This window comes from Equus asinus, chromosome 5 (assembly GCF_041296235.1).
Source record: "Equus asinus isolate D_3611 breed Donkey chromosome 5, EquAss-T2T_v2, whole genome shotgun sequence".
NCBI classification, from domain to species: Eukaryota; Metazoa; Chordata; class Mammalia; order Perissodactyla; family Equidae; genus Equus; species Equus asinus.
In genome coordinates, this window is record NC_091794.1 from 60,403,376 (window position 1) to 60,423,161 (window position 19,786).

The following is a 19,786-nucleotide window of genomic DNA, read 5'->3' on the forward strand; positions in this document are numbered from 1 at the left end:
AGTGACAAGGCCATCGGATGAGAGAGGCGCTTCCTGCCACGTTCTGCTGACGGGGAGTGAGAGGCCGTGGGACCCAGAAGTCACAGATAGAAGCTTCTGTAGCTCTGGGTGGTGACCAGGCTTTACCCACACCTGTTCAGCATTCACAGGCAACTGTGGGTCCTTGGGCAGGTCTTGACCTCCCTGTCCCCTGAGTTTCTTTATTGGCTCAGACTTAAGTAACATCTAAGATTCTTCTAAGTCTGATGTTCTGTGAGTCTTAAATACTAGTTGGGCTAGACATTCTACAGAGAGAGGACCCTTCCAGTTGGCTGACGAGACTCGGATTCAGTAAATTACTAGCTAGTTCTCTAAGATACCAAGCCCTTGGGATGGCTGCTATTATTTTTGGAATACACCAATCACTTTTATAGCCTGGTTTTAAATTTTTCTTGGCTAAGGAGGTGACTTGTTAAACACCATACCCTGGATTTATGGACATAACACAGTCACCTAAGAATTTCTCTGGCCTACAATTGAAAACTGAGGCGGGAGCTGGTGGGGCTGGGAGGGTGAGACTGCGTTTCCACGCCTGGGCTGAGGAGTGCTGGTTCCCCCTGAATGAGTTGGGACAAGGGACACCAGACCATGGTTCTGAGCCTGTCCTCCTGTTCCGGTTATTTATGGGAACTTTGTCCTCTTGCTCCTGCCCAGGTGTCTGTTCACCAGTGTTCCGCAAGTGATGCAGTGACAGGCACACAGTCACCTGAGATGCCTGCCTCTGCCCCCTGGGAACCATCAGTGGGGTTTCTCCTCCTGTCATTGCCCCCTTCTCTTCACCTTTCCCAGAGCTACCTTTGGATCTGGTGCTATGTGGTAGGCCCAGGTGTGTGTCACATCGACACAACCCACAAAGCAAACATCGCCCTTGCCCGTGAGCTCACAGTAGAGTGGGGAGAGACAGTAAAGCTACGAAGCAGGGTACTACGAGCTTTGGTGGAGACGAGCAGTGAGGAGACGCCCGTGCCAGTCTTGGGGGTGGAGTGGAGGAGGGAACCTCAGCAGCAAAGGAAAGCGGTGGGAGGGTGGAGGGAGTTCTTTCAGAAGTTCGCAGTCAAGCAAGAAGCCCAATCTTGAAAGTCTCTCTGTTTATTGTCTATCAGCTTTTTTCAGGCCAAAATTTCTCCAGGAATAGAATAAAACAGTCACAGTAGAATAAGGGAGGGGACCCATTCTACAGTGCATGGGATTATAGCATGGCACTAACGGAGGGTCCCCGTCAGGCCTGCCTCAGCTCCCGCAGGCGGCGCCTCCCCTTGCTCTGGCTCATTTACCTCTTTGCCTATCCCCGCTGCTGGAATATTAAATAATGTTGCTCTACGACATAAAAACAACCCCTCCCCAATGTATAATTGTCGAATTTCTGACATATGCATACGTACATTACAGCCTTGCTTTAGAAAAAAGGAAGCATACTTAAGGGTGATCAGGTCTATGGGTCTCTTTCTTGGCCTGTAAAGGGCTTGTGGGCAGGGCTGGCCCTTGGGGCTTCACTGGCATCTCCATTTATCCCACATTGACCCACATCCACAACCAGAAAGCATCTCTGAGTAGAGTTTTGGCATTTTCAGCAAAAGCTCCCCCCACTACTTTGGGTGTGACTCTCTTGCTTTCTCTGCAAAAGGTCCCAAAAGATGCCAAAATTTATCCTTTAGTCTGAAGCTAATACAAAGGAAATGGCTAATGGGACCCAGATGTGCAAAAGTACACCCTGTGGCCAGGAATGCCTTGAAAGACAGCTGTTGGGGGCGCAGGGTGCCTTGGAAAAGAGGTAGGGGAGGAGAAGCGAAGGTGGGAGATGGGGCTGTGGTCCTATTATATAGGCTTTGCACTCTTTTTGCAAATAATATTGAGCCATGGAAGGTTTGAGATCAGAGCAGTATTGTGGTCACATGCTGTCGCATCATCACTGAAGTAATGCTTCCAGGATGCTGAGAACACGTCCTCCCCTTATCCCAGTCTGTGCTGGCCTGGCTCACAGGAATTTCCATGGAGAGGGGGTGGAGTGTGGTAGAAAAAGCATGGCTGTGAATCAGGTTCGAATCCTGCCCCTGCAGCACACTAGTGGATTGACACTAGTGGATTGAGACTAGTTGGCGCTGTCTGAGTCCCAATTTCTTCCTCTGGAAAACACACCTCACCATATGACCTCATAGCCTTGTTGTGAAGATTAAAGAAAATATGGTAGTTGATGTACCTGGCACGGAATAAGTGGCCCAATAAATGGTGGTTATTGTTATAGTATCTGCTGCATTGCCCAACTCCAAGGACTGCCATCAACACTGTACTCTGGTGTAGTGGCTGTGCCCCCTAGTGTTGCAGTGCACAGCATGCATATCTGTATGTGGCTGACCTGGACAGACCTAGCAGGCCACAATTTTCAGGGGATTTAAATGCTGTGGGTTGTGTGACTTCAAAATGGATGAGATGGCTTTAAATATGCCTTTCTTCTTCTAAAGGGAAGTGACAGATTATCTGGGTAAAGTTGATTTGTTCTCCATCTGGCAAGAAATCCCGCTATAACTCCTTCAACGTCAACTCGGAAAGCAGATTTGAAAGTTGCAGAGAATCCCACACCTCCACGGTCACTGCTCGTGCTCTGCCACAGGGCTCATCCATGCACCTCCACATTCTTCTTTTGGGGTCTAGAACTTGTCAGCGACAAGGCTGGGAGGCTGGGAAGCAGAGTAGCATCATGAGAAGTAAATCTCAGCCACAACAACAAGGCCTAAGAATTTATCGCTTCGGTTTTGTGGTACAATCTCCTGCGGAGAGGTCTTACTGGGAGCGTTCCATCTGAGCCCATCCACCTGTTCCTCATCTTCTAGGCACTGAAGAGCAAGCTGAAAAATCTAGGGTTCTAGCTAGGGCTGTAAAAAGTCTTAGAAACCAACCGGCTCATTTCTCTTGTTTTGCAAATGAGGAAAGAAACATCCAGGTCAATCGGCAACATTGAGTCAGTTATTTTAAGGAGGGGGGGGGAGGAGGGGGGAAGTGCACGTTTCCAGGACAGACAGAAGGCGGTTGAAACATTTATCCGTCAACATCCTGCTGTGTGATGTGAGTACTCGCTGAGTTTTTAGTTTCTTCCTCAGAAAAATGGGGAAAACAATATTACCTTTGAAGAGTTAAACAAGCTCAATCAGTTTACATATTTTAAATCCCAAATCTCCCACAGTGCCTCTTGGAACGTCATTTCACCGTATAATCGTTGTAAATGTTTAATCAGAGACCAGAGTTCCAAGCCAAAACGGGTGGAAAACTGGCCCACGGGGAGCCCCACTGTGCCTCCGCTGGGGGGCGAATGAACAGCTCGCTTCGCTGACTTCATCTGTGACAGAATGTTCTTTTTGGCTGGGAAATTTATAAACTCCTGAGTCCAAGCGTCCCGCCAACATTTGGAAAAGTTGAGTTCTATGCAGTTTGCTGTTCTAAAATCTCTAAGGATTATTCCCAGATCAACTTCAACTTGAAGCCATTGCAGTATTTGCACTTTCCCAAACGCATTCAAATGTGAGTTCGAATAAAGTGAGAGCTGCATTTTTTAGAGGTCATCTTTGTAGGAACTCTGCTAGACAGACCACAGGCAGGAATCACAAATGAACAGCAAGATACCAGCACCGAGCCCACGCCTGAGACCTCAAGTCAGAAACCATGTGCTCTGCCTGGGTCATTATTCAAGCAGGATAGATTTATTTCCATTCCTCAGCAGAGGATAGAGAGCAAATTAGATGAGAAGAGCTGGTAGGGGCAGGCACACTGACAGCAGCAAGGAAAATGTACAGCAAGGTGAGGATACGGAAAAAATAATAGAGGAGGAGAAAACACAGGAGCCAACATTTAAAAATAAAACAGCAAGGGGCCGGCCCGGTGGCGCAGCGGTTAAGTTCGCACGTTCCGCTTCTCGGCGGCCCGGGGTTCGCTGGTTCGGATCCCGGGTGCGGACATGGCACTGCTTGGCAGCCATGCTGTGGTAGGCGTCCCACGTATAAACTAGAGGAAGATGGGCACGGATGTTAGCTCAGAGCCAGTCTTCCTCAGCAAAAAGAGGAGGACTGGCAGTAGTTAGCTGAGGGCTAATCTTCCTCCAAAAAATAAAAAAATAAAAAAAAATAAAACAGCAAAAGGAGGCCTCTAATTCTCAAGGCAAATAGTTCTAGATACCTTGATAGTCCTTGAGGACATTTTACCAGAGCACAATCGTCGACATTTATTAAGATAAACTAGGCTTGTCAAGTTGTTTCTTTAGGTTTAAAAAGTTAAAACAAAGCCTTGACACTTAAATTAGAAAGTTTCAGGTATTGGGAAAAATTGCTTGAGTGAAAATTTTTATTCTCTGACAGGCAAGTAAGGCCTAATTGTGAATATTTTATGCATTTAGAAATCTTCTCCCTCCCATCCTCGTGGACATTTTTCCCATTTCTAGCAACGTGGTGGTTTAGCTGACTCCTAGCCTAAGAAAAGGGCAACTCGAGCTGCGGCACATGACACAGTTCTCTCCCCCTCTGCTCTCCTCCCTGCCGCCCTGCACATCCCACCAACTCCTGCACAGCCCTGTGGAAACCCAGTTGAAATGGCGCATTTTCCCTGGCACTTCTCTTCCCTGTCTCCCCTGCTCCTGGCAGAAGAATTACTGCTTATCTCTATTTCCATAGCCCTTTATTCACACTTCCGATATCGTACCCATAAATCTGTGCTGTAGTCTTGACTTCCCTGAAAAGACTCCAAGGTTATTCATGGTGAGAAGCCCATCTCACACATCCCCATAACCTCAGGACTGGAACAGAACAGATGATCTAACTTCTTGAATGAATTTCTGTTTTATTTTCTAGTTTGATTGTTAGAAAGTCTTTCAATATTACATATATGGTAATAAACAAGCGTCCTCGAATTCTGAATATTGACTTCATTGGAAATTCATTTAACTGAAAATACTTGAAAAATGCATTTAAACTTAATGCTTCTCTGCCATTTCTTTTGGATGAATGGCCATCTGGAGCCTGAAATATTGTAAACAGATTTAAGCATTTAATATTTTGTTCAACAAGCAACTGGTGTTTACACAGTGACATCATTCAAATTGCTAAGCTTGGAGACAGAAGGAGCTGAGCTTTCGATGCACCCACTTGTGGAACTGTTTCTGCTGACTCTCACCTCCCTATTCTCAGAGGTAGTTAAATAATTCAACAGCCCTGTTGGACAGCTTGTTTCATACTTAATGTTCATTGCTGTAAAGCAAATTAAACATGAAGATTAAGCTACAAAATGCACTCTGGACTCATTTTTTCTAAGTGAACTATTTCAAATGGGAGATATTTATAATAAAAAAATCTGTTGAATATAAACCCAAATTTCCTTAGCCAATTTTTCCCCAAATTCTTCCCCATTCCACGTAAAAACCTGCATGCATCTTGTTTGAGGATCGTCAGACAGAGAAGGAATGCCAGAACATCATCGATGACATGCAGTTTTATTTAATGATATTACATTCAAAACCAGGGTGTATCCTGCTGCTGGGAACAGTGACTGGCTTATCCGTCTTCAAGAATCCTATAGGCACATTATAGAAAAACATGATCACATTGTTTGAACGAACATGCTGTCATAGAAACTCCTCTTAAAAACACACGCCAAGCCAGTCTTGAAACAATGGAGTGAATTAGTGAGCTCTCTCGGCTCTCAACAAGCGCTCTCTGACCTTTGTTTCCACTGGCCTGATCCTGCCTCACGAGATATCAGCCCGCGTCTGTGGCGCCAGAGCCTACAGCTGTTCCCATGGGAAGGGACAACCTGCTGTCCTGCGGCGGCTCCATCTCACAACTGGATGGAGGAGGGATGAAACACAAGCTGCAGAGAGGCAGTGGTTCATCCATCCATAAGTGACCCTTGGGGCAATAGAAAAACTCAGAGTGAGAGCTGAACAGTCCCAGATTGACATAAAGAAGGCTGTGTTCCAAGGCCCTGCTAAGCTGATCTCAGATCACCATCTACCAGTTTCTGAAGGGCCACAGCCTTCTCAGTGAAACAGGAAAGTGAGTTCCAAGTAGAGAAGCCAAAAGAGACGCACCCACCATATGGCAAAGGCTGCCAGGCTCTGAATGAGCAGAATGCTGAAGGTGAAGGAGCGTGTTGGCCTCTCCCTGTTACAGGAAACGGTCAGACTCCACCTCAGCACCTCCTTCACTCGGCTCTGACAGGGCTCCATGGCAGAGACTGCAGTGTTCACCACACCCACGTCTCTCTCCTCCCAGGCACACATTTGGGCACAGTTCCAAGCCTCTCTTGCAGTTCAGTATGGTCCTGTGACTGTATTCCAGCCAAAGTCACTCTGCCTTTTCATGCCACTTACACGCCCGACCTATGAAGTACCCTCCACTCAATCCTGCATACTGTCTTCTGCTGTCCGCTGGATTGATGTCAACACTCAGCCACGGGCCAGCTTAGAAAACAGGGGTTGAAGATGACCAAACTTTCATCAGCCTGGCTCCCACTTGATGGGCCTCCTCCCCTGCTTGGACTTACATGAGTAAGAAATAAAAGTTTCTTACGTCAAGTTGCTGAGCTTGCAGGATTTAGCAGCTAAAGCTACCTTTAACAAAACCGATGGACTTTATTTTGTAGAGGGCATTGGCCTACACCTTTACTATAGTAAGCACTCAGGAGCCCCTCCTGGCCTGGGAACCAGAGCCAGATATCTGGTATGGAGCCCAGTTTAATTTCCTGGTGACTGAAGAAATATTTGGTAAGTTTCTGTTTGCAATTAGGTTGCAATATGCATACCAATGCACACAAAACTCCCAATTTCTCTTGCCTTGGAATAGGGATTTTTCTCCACAACTGGAAGATTGACACCCGATGACATTTCACATAGCTAGGGAGGCTTCTGGGAAAAAGAAGCATTGTTTCAACTGTCATCTCCATAGAAACGTGAGCAAGTGCTCCCCAAAGCTATGCTATTTCCTCCTCCCATAAAGCAAAAGCACTCAATACAACAGTGAAAACTTCCAGCAGGACATTAGCACTTGCCACTTAGTAACAACCAGAAGCTAAAATTGGAAAGCCCAGGGCAGCTGTTGTTGTCTGATGTTTGCATCCTCTCAGAGCTCATATGAGAGGGAAATGGCCAAAGACTCTGACTTAAACCTAAGAGCTGAAATTGAGCTAAATTCATCTAACAGAGGGTGCCTCCTGGGGGCCTCCAGGGCCTCTGCTCTTACACAGCTTTTTTGATGGAAATAACTTCCATGGGAGAGAAGCCTGAAGAAATATTGAAATTCACAGTCCACTCTGGTACACAGCCCTTTGCTCTCCATCCACGTGACTTCATCCCCATCCAAGCCGCTCCTTAGCCTCCCCCCTCCCTTTGCTACACATGCGTAGGGAAAAACTCAAGGACCTCAAAGGGGGAGGGGAAGCTGTGACTCCCACATCCCACACCCCACATGAAGGAACTTTATACTGTGATGGAAAGTGAAAGGAGAAATTACTGAAGTGACGTCAGTGGCAATCAATAATCAAACTAGGAGAGAGAGTGTTCTGAGGGATTAAGAGGTGACAGCTGCCTCCCAACCACCCAAGTTCAAGTACTGGTTCTGTCGCTTACTTGAGTCTGAACTTGGGCAGAGCCTTCTCTAAGCCTCAGCTTCCTCCCATAAAGTGGAGATAATAAAAATAGCCACCTCATGCATTATCAGAAAGGATTAAACTGAATAATCTAGGGAAAATGCTGGTCTATACTAAGTATTCAATAAGCAGTTGTTGATACTCTGGAAAGAAGACAACTGTCCCAGTCTTTGTCAACATACCCAGGAAACCCTGTCCAGGATCTGGGAAAGAAGAATGGCTGCACTGACCCCATGTTTACCAGAAAAGCAGATTAGAGGTCACCCTGCTCTCAAGCCATTTCCTAGACTGAATTAGAGCTGACGTCTCAGGAGAGAAGGCAATAGAAATAACCCAAGAGCAAATAGACAGACGGTGGCTTAGAACACACTGAGTATTGTCACATATGTTCTTGTATCTAATCTTTAAAATCCTAGAAGATAGATAAGACAGATGTTTTATTTCCACCATCTATATGGAGAATTAAAGTTTGGGGAGGGGACACGATTTGCTGAAATTCGCACAGCCCGCCAGCCATTTTAAACCCAGGCCTCACTAGTCCAGGACTGGATCAATCCCCTGCACGCGGAGGGCGGACGCCGACAGACGGTTGACCCTCGTTAAGCAGAAAGGATTTTAAATGAGGGTGTAAATGAAAATCCTAGAAGAACGGGGTTTTAAGTGAAGCAAGGAGGAAGCAGCATGTCAAGACCACTCTCTGAGGGTTGGGAGCTTCCCAGGCTCGGGAGCTCATGGAGGGAACCCAGCAAAAGGACAGTGTGGAGGCCAAACACGGAGGAAGGCTGACAGCTCTCCAAAGGGTAGGGTAATGGCGGCATTTGCTGAAGGGCCCTGTCTGTGCCTTCGCCGCTGTGCTAAAACTTCTAGATATGACTTCGTTTAATCCTCCCGACCCTGTGAAAGTGCAATGCTGTTATTCCCCTTTTCCAGGTGAGGAGCCTGAGGTCGAGGTCACAGTGTGTGGTGGGATCAGGATGCAGACCTAGGTTGGCCTGGCATCAGAGCTCCTGTGAGTCCCACCCAGGTTTACGTAGTCCCTGAGGCTTACAGAGAAGGCAAGATGCACCCCGTCTCTCATTGGCTAATACCAGAAGCACACAATAAGCCACAGTGCAATATAAAAAATTAATAAACTAAGCTGTATAAAATACTATTAATCCACATAAAATGAAACTAAGCTGTATAACTATGGCTAAATTTTAAAATCACAGCATGATGTTACCCCACCAAAGGAGAAGCAGAATATCCAGTACGCAGAGATGGAACAGAAAGGCTGAACTTGGAAAGGGAGTAAAACAGCAATGGCTCAAACAGGTCAGCTGGAATATACTTGAGCGTATTCAGCAGAGAGGCAGCCCAGGGAGTGTTTTATCCTCTTAATGGGAAAAGGAGAAAGAAATAGTCAACAACAGACAGAAAGTGAATAAGCAGACAGTGGGACATGGGGAGGACTTTGATCCAATGGGCCTTGCCGGGTTCCTCCCTGTCTACCACACCTAGTTCATGTTACACTCTAGTTATCTATGGCGAGAGCTCCTTCCTGGAACAGGCTTTCTATCCTAAATTCCTTTAGGCAGTTAGGGGGATGGTCAAAGTTTCCTCCTGAGTCTTTCATTCTTAAAAATAATCAAGGCAAAGGGACACATTTTGGGGTGGCCAACTCTGATCCCCCACATACGGATGAAATGAAATGAATATAGAAAGCCCTGGGCAGAGGTCATGATGCTGTATAGGTGCTTGATAAATGTGCAGGAGGTGAAATGAACAGTCCTTATGTACCACCTTCAGGATTTTTGTTAGATGTGAGTTCCACCTCTACTCATATTTGGTGAATATTTTCTTTTCAATTAACTCACTTATTTTAAAACTTAGCCTTGTCTCCTACCATAATAGCCACAAATACATAGGTATGAGGTGTACGTTATACATTTCCTCCTAATATTCATGAAAATAAAAGTAAAATCATTGAGAGATTTAACGTCCACATGCCCTCCAAAACCATCTCAGGTACAGCTGGTGTGCCAAAGTTTGGGAGACACTGAAAGTGTGTAAAGAGCCCTGGATGTGGGACCTGGAGACCCAAGGTCTAGGCTGGACGAGCATGCGGGCCACCGTCTTGAGGCAAGTTCTCCCAAAGGAAAGTGGGAGATAAGAACTCATGCTTTATGTTGAGTGACGGCACATGAGATGATGAAGGTGACAACATTTAATAAATAGGGACATTACAAACTGAAGATGTTTGTGGGACTCTGTCTCCTTCTATTAAAGAAAACTTTAAAAAAAATCAAACATGTCTGGCAATGGTCAACCATTTACTAAAATAATACACTCTGGAAATCAAAGAGAATTTTCTACTGCTCCTATAACTTCAAAACAAAGCATCAGCTCGTCTCCTTTTTCTTGCAGAGATAACAAAGTTGCACAATCTCTATCAAGGTCAGTGAGCAGGAACTCAAACTCTGCCTCTCTGCTTTGGCTTATGGTATTATTACACCACGTGGGCTCAGAGCTGGAAAGAGCCCAAGAGATCACCGCGTCTAGTCTTCTCATCATACAGAGGAGGCACTGAATTCTGGAGAATTTTAAAACCTTACTATGGTCATGGAGCAAAATGGGATTCAAATCATGCTCCAAGCCCCTCAAGCAATGCTCCTGCCATTACACAAGCCTGTCCCCTAGTAAGACAGAGGACGTCAGGGGAAGAGGAGCTAGAGATGCTGTGCTCTGTATAATCCATTAACATCCAGTTGGGAAAGAAGCCTGTAGGCAGGTCAGAGTACTAAGACGTGGACACTACCTTCAAGGTGTCCACGGTCCTTCAGAAGGAACTGGACACACAACAAACATGGCCCAATTAACAGGAAAATAAAACCGAGACATTGCCTCAATTTTCCCAAGATAATCCAAAAAGCAGTAATAGGGATGGAGACTGAAGCAAGCCCTGTGTATTTGGCTACTACTGTGGGAGTGGGTGTGCCTGCCCAGGGATGTCACTTCCAACTCCCCACCCTGGGGGTACAGCTGCACAGGGCAGCTACAGCCTCATGGTCCTTCAGTCAAAGGACATCATCATCACAATTAGGGACCAGGGCAATCCTACCCCTCCCCAGAGGCTGCTGGTGGGATGCTGGGAACCTTCTCGGGCTACCTAATTCCTATCCTGTGGAGATTCACTGTTGCTCCTCACCCAGTCATTCAACAGTCTAAGATTTGCACTAACACTCAAAACAACAGAACAATGAGTGAGGAAGCAATCTTTCTAGCATACGTCTAAAATCATAGTAAACTACACAAAAACGTCCTCACATTCTAACACCTCTGGAAAGATACTTCCATGTGACTTCTCAGATAAACATTCCAAGAGTTATGGTCTTAAAGAAAGAGTGCCTGCTCTAAGAAATATGTACCATCTTTTAGAAAAGGAAGAGCTTTCTCCTAATAGGAAAAGAATCTAATCAATAGAATTTTCTAAGAAAGAAAATGGTTTAAAAATTTAGAGTTATTACATTGTAGCTCATGTCCACCTCTCCTGACTCTGCCCCGATACCATTTTACTGATGCCATCCATCATGTTCTAGGTCACTAGAGGAGGGCAAGGCTGGAAGGGGACCGAGATTGATGGAGTGTGCAATCCACGCCAAATGTTTTACCTCCTTTCATGGAATCCTCATAACAGTCTCTGAGCTAGGTATTCTTACACTCATTTGAAGAACGAGAGTAGAGCCAGTACACTCTAGAAAGGGGAGGCACCCCTAATTTTGGTAGGTCCAATAACAGTCTCAGGATAATAACAAAGGCCTGGACCATGCGTCAGGAACTATGCTATGGAGCTTTATATAACAATGGTGTGTGCCAGGCCCCGTTCCACGTGCTTTACTTACTAAGTCATTTGACCCTCATAATAACTCTGCGGCATTGGTGCTCTCCTTACCCACCTTTAATAGCTGGAGAACGAAGTCACACAGCCGGTCAGGGGCAGAGCCGGGGGTTTGAACCCAGCAGCCTGGCTCCAGGATCTAGGGCCTTAACCCCCAAGCCAATCGCCTCTGTCAGGCAAGGGGCCCGCCCAGAGCCACCAGCCAGTAGGTGACACTGCTGGGATGCAGCCTGCAGACTACAGGATTCCAGAGGTGTCTTCTTCATCACCGACACTTCCACCAGCGCTTCTCTTTGCCAAAGCTAACACCTGCACTTGGTGCCCTGGACTCCACCTTCTTCCTCTTTGGGGACTTTGCTTCACTATCTGTGTTACACACTTGCTCTATCCATTGGACTCCTCCCTTCTGCCCCCAAACATCTACAGATCTGCTTTCTCCTACAAATTTCTCCCCAGACCCTGCTGCAGACTTCAACTGTCATCCTCTCTCCTCCCCTCCATTGCCTCTTCTTGAAAGACAGCTACACCCTCTGCCTCTCCTCCATGCCTGGTCCCTGTCCAGCCCCCGTGTCTCTGAAGTGGTCTCCTCTGCTCCCATTCCCCTGGCCACGCTCCCTGCTCCAGCCTGCAAGAACCTTTCCAAGATGCTTGCAGGAGCCTCAGCAATAGAAGCAGCTCTCCATTTCCATTCACACTTTCATACATCTGTGCCTCTGCTCACACTTTTCCTTCCACATGGAGTCCCTTCCCCAGCCCCCGTCTCCTCTTGCTCAAGTCCTGCATGTCTTCCATGTCCAGAGCTAAGCACTCCATCTGGAAGCACTCACTCCTCCTCCAAGCTCTGTTATGATTTCTTTTCTACAGCACTTCTTTAAGTACACGTCTTATCTCCCCTAGGCTGTACCTAACCTGAGGGCAGTATTCTTAGCTAACTCATCTTTATGTGTCACTCACAGGTAGTTGTAGAAAGAGGACACTCCAGCAGTGGCTGTTCAGTGTTCATTCCCTGACCGCAGGCTTGATTCTCAACAACCACATCCTCCTGCGGAAACTCAAGGCAGAGGTTGCTAAGTTCCTGGATCTACCTGCTGCCCTGTTGGCAGGAACGGAGTCCACCAAAACACCTTGGAGAACTGCCTGTCCTCACACGGAACCACATCTGATCCCCTGGAAGCAAGCAGAAGGAAACGACTTCTAGGAAGTCAGGGAGTTTTGACAGCAGAGAGAGGAAATATTAGAAATGTGGCCCTTGTTAAGAAGAGAGATTTATTAAGATGGTAGAAATCACCAGGAAAATGCTATAGCTAAATGTTCATTCATGCGTTGACTTGTCCTCCTAAATGTCCCCAGTCATTTCAATTTACTAGGTTCCGTCAGCCATGGTTTGGAATATCAATTCTGCTGGCATTTCAAAGCTCTTTGTATTCTATCCCCAAGTCACTTGTCCCCAGGAGCATGGTGATCGTATGAATCCCCAAAGTGCCTCTGTCAGAACACACAACGGTCTCTTGTAAACATTAGTGGGGCACAACAGACCCTCAGCTGTCAGGTGCTGGGTGAAGAGGACATTTCTGCCAGATATTTTAAGAGTCACCTCATCCTTAATCATTTTCGTAAGCCTTAAAGACATCATGCACGAGGCCGGCTCTGTGGCCGAGTGGTTAAGTTCACGTGCTCTGCTGCAGCGGCCCAGGGTTCAGATCCTGGGCGCAGGCATGGCACAGCTTGTCAGGCCACGTTGAGGCGGCATCCCACATCCCACAACTAGGACGTGCAACTAGGATATACAACTGTGTATGGGGAGGTTTGGGGAGATAAAGCAGGAAAAAAAAGATTGGCAACAGTTGTTAGCCCAGGTGCCAATCTTAAAAAAAAAAAAAAAAGACATCATGCACAATATAGGCTCATATCTCAACCTGAGAGTTTGAAAACAAAGCACATTACTCTTTTCAAATCACTTGTACATTATCTCATTTAATTTTTACAAGAGTCCATTAATGCTATTAGCCCTCTTTTGTGGTCAAAGAAGTTCAGACTCAGAAAAGTTAATTAACTTACCCAACAATTTGCTTAACTACAAAACTCAATGCTCTCGATTCCACATAAACACTGTGCATATAGAGAAAGCGATGAGACAGGTGCTCTCCAATATTGCCCGTAGAAAGATACACTGAGAAAGCAACTGCATTAAGAATAAATATGTATGTGTGTGTATATATGGATATGAAATATTATATGTATAATAGTCACCATTAATTTCACTTCTAGAAATAGAGCCTAAGAAACTACCCAGAGATACGATTTTTAAAAATTTGATATAAAGACATTTATTGTAATATTATTTATAATAATGACAAATTGTAAACAAAATAAGACTGGCTAAGCAATAATATAATCACAAGACATAGTCCTTACAAAGAAACCTTTAAGTAGTTTTTAAGAAAATAAAATAGACTGGCATAATGTTATGCGGGAAAAAAAGATAGAAAACAGAATATATAGTAAGATTCCAATTCAAAAGGCTGGGGAAAAGCACATGAAAATATTAGCAGTGGTTCCCTTTTCTTCTGTATGTGTTCTATTTTCAGAATTTTCTACCAAGTTCAAGTGCTACTTTTGTGATCTGAAAAAAAAATGTTATTTAAAACCAACAAATAATTTTTTTTAAAATCATATCCATAGTTAACACAGAAACAAACTCCCTTTGCCTCCAACTCCAGGGTCGGGCCCCTGCACCAACCTCCCTCGCTATGCAGACAAGTGAGCCGACATATAAAATACTTCAGAAGCACAGGGTCATCGGGCAACTCGGTGAAATGGCCAATCCGTCAGCACGAAGCAAACTACACTAGAAGGTTTCATATGCAGACCCGAGTAGACGCAGCCCCACAAAGGGGGCCAGAACCACTCAGCACAAGACTAATGTGCGTTCTCAGTTCTGCTTCCTGCAATTTTATTCCTTAAATATACCAGGACTGCTGGACCCCTCTCTATCTCTAATGCTTTCTTCCAATCATCTAATAATACATTTTGTTTCAGATGTAGGTTATCACTGAATCTGGGCATAAGACAATTCCCAAATCCCTCTTGAACTAGAACTAACCTGCTGCAAAATATTTTCATTCCATCTTCTCAGAAAGGAAATTGTGTAGAACCCTCTAGCAATTCCGTATTGAAGGCCATTAACCAACGGCCCACAACATTCCTGCCCGTAGCAAACGTGCAAGGCCTTCAAGGACTCTTCAGTGGGTTTCATATTCTGTCCTGTAAGTAAGGTTTCACAGCTGGGTACACTTGTTCATGTTTTATATTACTCATATTTCTCCTCTACACACAGTGCTCTAAGGGAGATACCACTCTTGGGCCATGCTGTTGGAAGAAAGGACAATTGGAAGTCCAGAAAAACTTTCTGTAACTTCTTCGCAGGCAACATCTACAAATGCAAGAAAAACGGGCAGCTTGGGGAATTGCACGTTCTATTGCTAATGCTACAATTTGAAGGGATCGCACCATCGGTCATTGTCATCGTCCCCATAATCTCAAGGAGTTAAATGAAGTAGGTAGTTCCAACACCGAGGTGTAAAGAGGAAAGGAGCTGGTGATGAGCACAATTTCCTTTTGCTGAGATGCGCATACACAGAGCTCTGCAGTAAATCTAATTCATAAATGGACTCAGCTCCAACGGCACATGCTAGTTTCCTCCCGCAAACAATCATGTCGCTAAAATAAAGGGGGAGGAGACATTTTTAATTTTTGTTGTCATAAGATAGACATGACCTTCACTGTTCTTTAACACACTCACTAAACCGGAGGCACATAAGGCTATTGCAAAGCAATGATTCATAACATTGCCCCACGGATCAGCACGGAAACGATTAATTCCGAACCATCTCTTCTGATTACAGGACAAGTTGTTATTGTTTGAGTAAAGTGGAAAAGAGGGGAGATCTGTTTTGCCGCAAAAGCTGCTGGCTAAAGCTGGTTACCTTGATTAACATTCCCCTTAGCCCTGATGTTATTCCAATGTCAGCAGTAATTTCATGGTCCTATGTTAGAATCCTTTAAGGAATGTTTTTGATCTAGAGTAAGTAAAAGAATATATGATGGAAGAAAATCATTTATCAAGGCTTTCCTTTGCCACTTAACTCTTTCTCCAGCAGCTCTTGAACAGCAGCTTTAAGACCTATAGATGTGAGGTGCAGGCCCTCCCAGCACGGAGAAGCCTGTTAAGGCTTCCTTTGACTGACCCTTCTCCTTGGGTCCTTCCTCCAGATACCCCAGCTGTAGGCATAACAGCTTACAGGAGCTTCAGACAAATCACTCTGGCCATAAACAGTAAACGTGCCTCATAGAACATTTCCAGAAACTTCATTTTATTCTACTTTTTAAATGTTGATTTTTAAATAGTGGCCTAGATTTGAAAATACCCTCCCTTTTTTTTTTAATGCTGAGAAAGATTCGGCCTGAGCTAACATCTGTTGCCAATCTTCCTTTTTTTTTTTTTTTTTTGCTTGAGGAAGATTAGCCCTGAGCTAACATATGTGCCAATCTTTCTCTATTTTGCATGTGGGACGCCACCATAGCATGGCTGACTAGTGGAGTGTGTCGGCGCCTGGGATCCAAACCCATGAACCCAGGCTGCCAAAATGGAGCACACCAAACTTAACCGCTATGCCATGGGGCTGGCACCCGGAAATATCTATTTTATTCCTGCCGTGGAAAGGGGAAAATGGAAGTTCAGGCATTTTGAAGTTTGTAGTCCAATAAGTTGTTTAGTTTCTTGTAGTGTTTTTTGGAATTAGAAATATAAAAAGGAGCAGCTCAGAGCCTCCCAGGATGCTTTGATAAAGAGACCACATTCCAGAATTTCCTTGCTACCCACAATCTCTACAGAAGAAGTTTTCCATACTTTGACCATTTCATTGGAACCACTTTTCATTTCTAATGGATTTTTATTACTATTTAATGAAAATAGTTACTTTAGGCTTTATTTTCACAGTAACTTTCCTCGCAAAATTATCTTTAATTTCTAAGAGATTTTTTATAGCAATTATAAGGAATAAGCATTCTTGAATTTTAGGATGCCAGACACTTTCAACTGAGTACATTTTGCCTTATAACGATGAGATTTGTGAAATTACTCCTCCTCTGCATTATTTGAAGCTGGGGCTGAGAAAAGCACTGGGAGAAAAATCTATTGAAATTTGTCTTACATTTACCTCTTTTTTTTTTTTTTTTAAAGATTTTATTTTTTCCTTTTGCTCCCCAAAGCCCCCCGGTACACAGCTGTGCACTCTTCGCTGTGGGCTCCTCTAGTTGTGGCACGCGGGACGCTGCCCCAGCGCGGTCCGATGAGCAGCGCCATGTCCGCGCCCAGGATTCGAACCAACAAAACACTGGGACGCCTGCAGCGGAGCGCGCGAACCCAACCACTCGGCCACGGGTCCAGCCCCCCCTTTTTTTTTTTTTTAAAGTGCCTTTTCCTCTGAGGTTGTCTGTCTTAGACAGGGGCTGACTCGCATATTAGCGGTCAATGCGTTCTTCTCTGCACCCCCAGTGCCAGCACGAAACTCTCATTCAAGTTCAAACTACTCAACTGTACACTTTTCAAACAGGAGACACACAAGTCCCTCCCTCATCCCCGAGTTCCCAAGGGAAGGAAATGCAGTCTTTTGTCGGTGCTGTTTTGGAAGGGGGCCATTTTCCTGCAGTCTGCAAACTCCAGATTTTTACTTAAGCCAGATCTCAACGCCATCCTCCTTGCCGTCAGCTCTGAGCTGTCTACTGCCTCTTTACAAGGGGTGTTTTCTGAATAACAATCCGAGGAGCATTATTTGCCATTTTCACCAAGCTCCTGCTCTTTGTGGTTACACATTCTGCAGTGTCGATCATTCGTAAGGCAATTGGAACCCTTAAGCTCTCCAGCAGCACAGGAAAAGAAAGAAGGCATCCACTCTGGAGAGCACGTCTGGCGTCTCCTACAGTCGCGCGAGGAGGGGCAGAGGCTTACCTGTGAGGCATGCCTGTGGTGGAGGCGGTGGTGTGCTCGCAGGACAGCTCCCAGAGTTGGAGGTACCAGTTCATCTCCACTTCGCGCACCAGAGCCAGCTGCCGTGCCCTGAGCTGGCTTTGCTGGGAGGGCCCGAGGCTGCTGTCTTTCCCATTTTCTGAGGCTTTCTTGGGAGATCTGTCTTTGCTCCCTATGGAAAGCCCAGACTGCTTCCTTAACTTGCTGTTCTCTTCCGAGATCTGACTCCCTGCTACCCCAGTCCGGGCTGCCAGCATCCTGGAGGTTCCCTCTGTCTTTCACAGAAGACTCTGAGTCACTATCATCAAAGTAATTGGAATTGATTTTCCTGCTTCTGCCTCCCTCCTCTCCCCTGTCCTCTCTCGTCCCCTTAACCTTATCCCCCCGCAAAGCTGTAATTGAGCCAGGTCTCCCGGCCGCGGATGAAAGGCTATCTCTAACTTTCCTGAGCAAGAGCGAAGGTGGCCACTATCTGTCATATCTCAGAACATGGAAATTTTAAAAACAATCCCCAACAGCTTTGTAATGATGAAGTTTTTCAGCACTGTTTCTTCTGCAAAGCATGGACTTCTGCTTCATTTAATAATAACTCTGAACCTCAGCTCATTAGGGTTTGGTAAATTATATCCGATCATCATGTTAGAGTTACAAAAAAAGACACCCAGAGGCTCATCAGCCATTCTTAATTAGAGTCCCTTTAGAGTTCTAAAAGTTTTAATGTGAATTTCCTCAAATAAATTTAACAACATCAATGCGAAAGAAGGATTTTTCCTTTTGTGTAAACCTAAAATAATATTTTCAACTTATTTCGTCATCCTTTGGGAGAGGGAAGCTTTTTGAATGTCAGTGAACTGCATAACATGTAAAATGCTCTTTCACTCCTAAATCCTGCTGTAAATGATTTACTTGGCCCTCTCAATACTGCCGATGGATGGGAGCATGAGAATCAACTTATAATTGAGGAGACTGAGGCTAAAGTTGGAGTGAAAAAAATAGCAGAGTGAGAAGAAGTGGTAAGAGCCCACGTGTGGGTGTGGATGTGGATGTGGGGGGTGCATGTGCCCACTGCACGTGAAGACCGGCTCTGAAGATGGAAAGAAAATGCAGTTAATGGTCCCTGTGGTTCCCATGCATGGGGTTGACCCACACATGCCCACCGACCTGACCTCTGTCCTAGCTTGGGGACAGTGATATCAGTGCCCATGTAGGCATCTACCACAAAGTTCTTAGGGGACTCACTAAGCCCCCCATTCCCTAATCAACGCCAGTCCCTCCTGTGTCAACTGCTTCATGTCGGCTGCACACGAAGAACTCAGGACGGTTTGTGAATTGCTCTATGCAAGACCATAAATTAAAAAGCATCGAGGCGGAGCGAATTCTTATAGCTGCTGTGAATGGCAGGAGAGGAAGGAGAAAGAAGAGTGAAAGAGTTCTTAAAGAGTTAGCTCTTCTGGAAAGCATTTGATGTCTTTGAGGATCTCCAAGGGCTTTTACTTAATCAAAGCCAAGAACGAGGGGACAGTGGATCACAGCACATGGACTCTCTCATATTCAGGGGAAAGCTATTTAATATTAGGATCCAGGGTAGTCTAGGATTAGAACCATGACCACCAAGCAACGTGTCACCTGAAACACCCATCAAAGGGCAAGGAGGCAGCTGCTACCCAGCACCAGGCCTGTCCCACCTGAGGCTGTGGGGGCTTAGGAACCTTTAGCACCAGCAGCTGTAGCCCCTCCAACTCCCCTCCCTGCCCTCCATTCCTTGAGTCATTGAAGAGCTCTGGCAACGTGGGATCCATAGCAACAGGCTCCCCAAAGTGTAGTCTCTGGGAACAGTCTCCTCGGTTTGGTACCGTTGTGGGTGTGTCCATAGGGGCTCTGCAGTGGAACTGGAAGGGGGTCTAAGTTCATTCAGCCAAGGGGGCTGCATCCTCCCCGGCTTGCCTCTCTCGGGAGGCAGTGCCGCTGTGTTTCAGAGCTCTGCTCTGGCGTCGGACTGCTTCTTTTTGAATCCTAACTCCATCACTCACCTGCTCTGTGATCTTAGGCAAATTACTTACCCCTGTCACGCTTCGGTTTCCTCATCGATAAAAACAGGGATGATTATCTACTTGTGGCAGCTTTGAAAGACAGCCCTCAAATGCTTTGACATCCTCTCATTGAAAGGTGTGGTCTATTTCCCTTCCCCTGAATCTGGGTGGGCTTCTGACTGCTTCAAT

The 19,786-nt window shown here is 45.6% G+C and overlaps 1 protein-coding gene across 1 annotated transcript in view; it reads right to left on the minus strand.

Annotated features, from left to right (window-relative positions):
* KCNAB1 (potassium voltage-gated channel subfamily A regulatory beta subunit 1) overlaps positions 1–17,842 on the minus strand; it is a 383,573-nt gene extending 365,731 nt beyond the window's left edge. The window contains exon 1 of the mRNA XM_070509613.1: positions 17,550–17,842. Within this exon, the coding sequence (XP_070365714.1) occupies positions 17,550–17,824 (275 nt within the window). The 5' untranslated portion in view covers positions 17,825–17,842. The remainder of the gene's footprint in view (positions 1–17,549) is intronic.
* Positions 17,843–19,786: the final 1,944 nt, after the last annotated feature.